This window comes from Gigantopelta aegis, unplaced genomic scaffold (genome assembly GCF_016097555.1).
Source record: "Gigantopelta aegis isolate Gae_Host unplaced genomic scaffold, Gae_host_genome ctg4944_pilon_pilon, whole genome shotgun sequence".
NCBI classification, from domain to species: domain Eukaryota; kingdom Metazoa; phylum Mollusca; class Gastropoda; order Neomphalida; family Peltospiridae; genus Gigantopelta; species Gigantopelta aegis.
In genome coordinates, this window is record NW_024534131.1 from 69,667 (window position 1) to 73,740 (window position 4,074).

The 4,074-nt window shown below is 34.0% G+C and overlaps 1 protein-coding gene across 1 annotated transcript; it reads left to right on the forward strand.

The window, feature by feature from the left end:
• The first annotated feature begins 1,640 nt into the window (after positions 1-1,640).
• Positions 1,641-3,100, forward strand: LOC121366178 (DNA repair protein RAD51 homolog 1-like). The gene is given in 11 exon segments (XM_041490726.1): positions 1,641-1,721; positions 1,774-2,029; positions 2,077-2,168; positions 2,218-2,289; positions 2,291-2,313; positions 2,359-2,472; positions 2,521-2,528; positions 2,531-2,649; positions 2,807-2,931; positions 2,978-3,018; positions 3,021-3,100. Coding segments are annotated over 11 exon segments (1,011 nt in total).
• The last annotated feature ends 974 nt before the right edge of the window (positions 3,101-4,074 follow it).

Here is a 4,074-nt window from a genome sequence, read left to right on the forward strand (position 1 = left end):
GAATATGGTTGTAAAGAGTTTACATCATTAGAAGAAGATATGTAAGACAATTAGAAAACAAACAAGAAACAACTTAGTTTTTAAAAAAAATAAATTTTTTTTTTAATTTTTTCTATCCAATATTTTGAATATATCTTCAATCATTTCATCAGTATCAGTTGTTAGAATGTCTGATATAGTCACATGACGATCACATGCTTCATGTATTTCCCTTTGAAAGGACTGTTGAAGTCTACAAACATGTCCAAGATCTTGCTGATAAGGAGATTTTGATTTCCAATAGAATTTAGCACAACGCACTTTAAAACATTTTGAACCCCATTGTCTCCCTAATCTAATACTATGACAGATCAAAGTTTTTTTGAGTGTCTGAATTTATCGACACGTTTTACAAGTTGTTGACTATGAAGTCGTACTTTCCAGTATCTCTTGTGTCCTTTGAAATAAAATCTGATGACATTAGGGACCTTTCTTTTTGACAAAGTAGGTTTGACAGTATCCTAATATATTAGTGTAAAATGATATCAATTGTTTGTATTTGTTTACTGTTGTTGAGGGAATAGTGAAATCATTTTTTTCTTCTTTTAATAAGTGAATCAGTGAGTGTATTGTGTCCATTCTCAATTAGAGTATGTCCATTTTCAATTAAAGTATGTCCATTGCTGAATAAAATTAAAAGACCTAATTTTCATAAATATACTAGGGACTTACTCAGTCGAGGATGAGTGCTTTAATGGTAAATATCTTAAATGTTCTTCCTTCAATCTATCACTCAGTGATAACAACACTGTATCACATTGTGAGGTCAGTAGCTCCTTCAAGTTACAGTGGACTTGATAAAAGAGCCTGTACATGTACTCTCATATAAAACCTGATTAAAGAGAATTAATGAAAATTAAAGAGCTAGAACTAGCCCCTACCATAGTCGACTTAACGATGTAATTATCATCATGTATGAATATAGGAGATGACCCGTCTCTATTCGTTGATATAAGTCACTAAAAGGTTATGTGATCATCATATGATTGTCACATGATCTGTATAACATACTAAAATGCAGACTCATTAAATCTAATAGACGTGTGCAATATAATGTACAGTCTGACAGTTGAGATGCTAACTCTATCAACTCCATCTTCTTGATAACTAGGCCTGAGGAACTACACATGAGGATAACCCTTATAATTAGCAATATAATTACTACTTGATACTGTGAGTAATCATTTCTTTGACAGATATAATCAGATCAAGGCCTAGATATCTCTTGAGATCTCTCTCTATCTAGAATTTATATATGATTTGAGGAACAAATGTGTTAAGTATACCATAACTATTTTCTGGAAAGATTTATGTCTTCTTTGTTGATTTCTATGTCTATAGATCCATTTTGAAAAGATGATCATTTCTTTCATAGTAAGACGGAGGGAGAGAGCTCTAGTTCCTTTCAAGATGTCATCCATAGCTCTTCTGTGGTTCCACGTGGGTGAGAGTTTACAAGCGTAAACGGAAACATTCTAAAATTTGTACAGAAATATAATGGAAGATAAAAGGTCTATTCCGTATACTCTATTTATTTTAACCCCTTGTATCTTCTACTGGCGGGAAACTATAATAAGTAAAGAAGAGAAGTTATGGCTGCAATGCAAGCTGAGCCACGTCATCAACTAGAAACAGTTGTTGAAGAAGAGAGCTTTGGTCCACAAGCAATATCTAAACTAGAGGTTCCATAATTATGATCATAGACTTTGTTACCATGACAACATCTGTATTTAGGGTAATGGTATTACTGCTAGCGACATCAAGAAATTATCAGAAGCAGGCTATCACACAGTAGAATCAGTAGCATATGCACCAAAGAAAGCTCTTGTTGTTATAAAGGGGATCAGTGAAGCTAAGGCAGATAAAATCTTGAACGAGGCTGCTAAACTAGTTCCTATGGGATTTACTACAGCAACTGAATTTCATCAGCGACGATCAGAGATTATACAACTTACAACAGGTTCAAAGGAACTCGATAAATTATTACAAGGTATTTTAATAGTAATGTCTGTCATGTGTGTGTGTATGTGTCTATAGGTGGTATAGAGACTGGATCTATAACAGAAATATTTGGAGAATTTCGTACTGGTAAAACTCAATTATGTCATACTTTAGCTGTGACATGTCAAGTAAGTTACACCCCTTCATTAATTGATACATTATTACCATATATGGTAGTTACCTATTGATAGTGGGGGCGGTGAAGGAAAATGTCTCTATATTGACTCTGAAGGAACTTTCCGACCAGAAACGACTCTTAGCTGTTGCTGAAAGGTTAGTATTATCATATAATGGTCATGTGATTGTCATGTGACCTAGATATGGTTTATCTGGGGCTGATGTCTTAGACAATGTTGCATATGCCAGAGCGTATAATACTGATCATCAGTCACAACTATTGATACAAGCAGCTGCTATGATGTCTGAGTCAAGGTTTATTAATACCTTGTTATTAAACCACACCCACTATTAATTACTTAGATATGCTCTGTAATAGTAGACAGTGCTACAGCACTCTATCGTACGGACTATTCTGGTAGAGGAGAATTAAGTGCAAGACAAATGCATCTTGCTAGATTTTTACGGAATTTATTGAGACTATCAGATGAGGTATGGATGAATGGATCAACAAATGGATGGATGGGTGAACTGACGGATGGAAGACAAGATATACATCCATACATGATCCTGACAACATATGAACTAGTTAACAAGACAAGTGTTATGACTGAACACAGTATTTACAATTGTTCATATTGTATTATAGTTTGGTGTTGCTGTAGTAATAACAAACCAAGTTGTAGCTCAAGTTGATGGAGCTGCTGCCATGTTTTCTGTTGACCCTAAGAAACCTATTGGTGGTAATATTGTAGCTCATGCCTCAACTACAAGGTAAGATTTTAATTTATTTATTTTATTTATTTTTTTAATAAATTAGATTATATTTACGTAAAGGTCGAGGTGAGACTAGAATATGTAAATATATGACTCTCCTTGTCTGCCTGAATCTGAAGCTATGTTTGCTATTAATCCTGATGGTATTGGTGATGCTAAAGATTAAATAAATTTCATGATATCTCGTGTTTAATTATATTATGTCATAATTCCTTGAAAAACACTTCACTAACAAAATCTGACAACTATTAATAACAGGAGCATTTAATAATGAACTACTATTTGTTAATAAAATATGGCACTTTGTCTAAAACATTTTGTTAAACAAATGACAACTATTAGGAACATCAAAGAATGTGATAATGATTTAAGTTGTTATTAATGATGATGACTAACCACTTAACATTTAACAAGACAGCATATGTTTTGTTAACAATAGCAGTCAATGTATCACTTAACCAACTTGGGACCATTTTTGTAACATACAATATTAAATCACTCAATCCGCCACCACAGGACCTCCGATAAGTGGGCCCAAAATGTACACCCAGAACCCATTTCTGGGGCCTGGGATAGCAATGTGACCCCATCCACCACAAGCAGCTGCTATACGAGGACCAAAATCTCTTGCTGATTAAGACCAGCTTGGGTGAGCGGACCATACAAACTGATCAGACAAGCAACAATGAAGGCTACGACTAGAGGAATTTACAACCTTGCCAGTACCAATGGTGGTATTTTCGGAGTGAGTTATACTGAATATTACAAAGACAAGGATCAAAGTGCCCCATGTTTCTACTAAAAGAGCTTCAAATGGTGAAATAATGTCCCAATTGGCTGTGTCATCATGACTGTAGAGAGCAGGGTTAGGAAACTTCTAACAAATGACAAATATTTAAAAAATAAAATATTAAATATTTCCATACCTGCAATGACAGCTGCAGCTAAACCGTACATAAATAGTAGTAAGTAAAAAAGTACAATAAATTCTCCTAAAAAGCTGTAGCAGAGGAAAAAATCCACTGACAAAATAGTGTCTTCTGGCTTATAGTAGTTGTTTGTGAGGTATCCAACTGGCAGGGCTTGAAATATTAATATAAATACATTAATTTTCATTAAACTATTTTTACTGTAGTATAG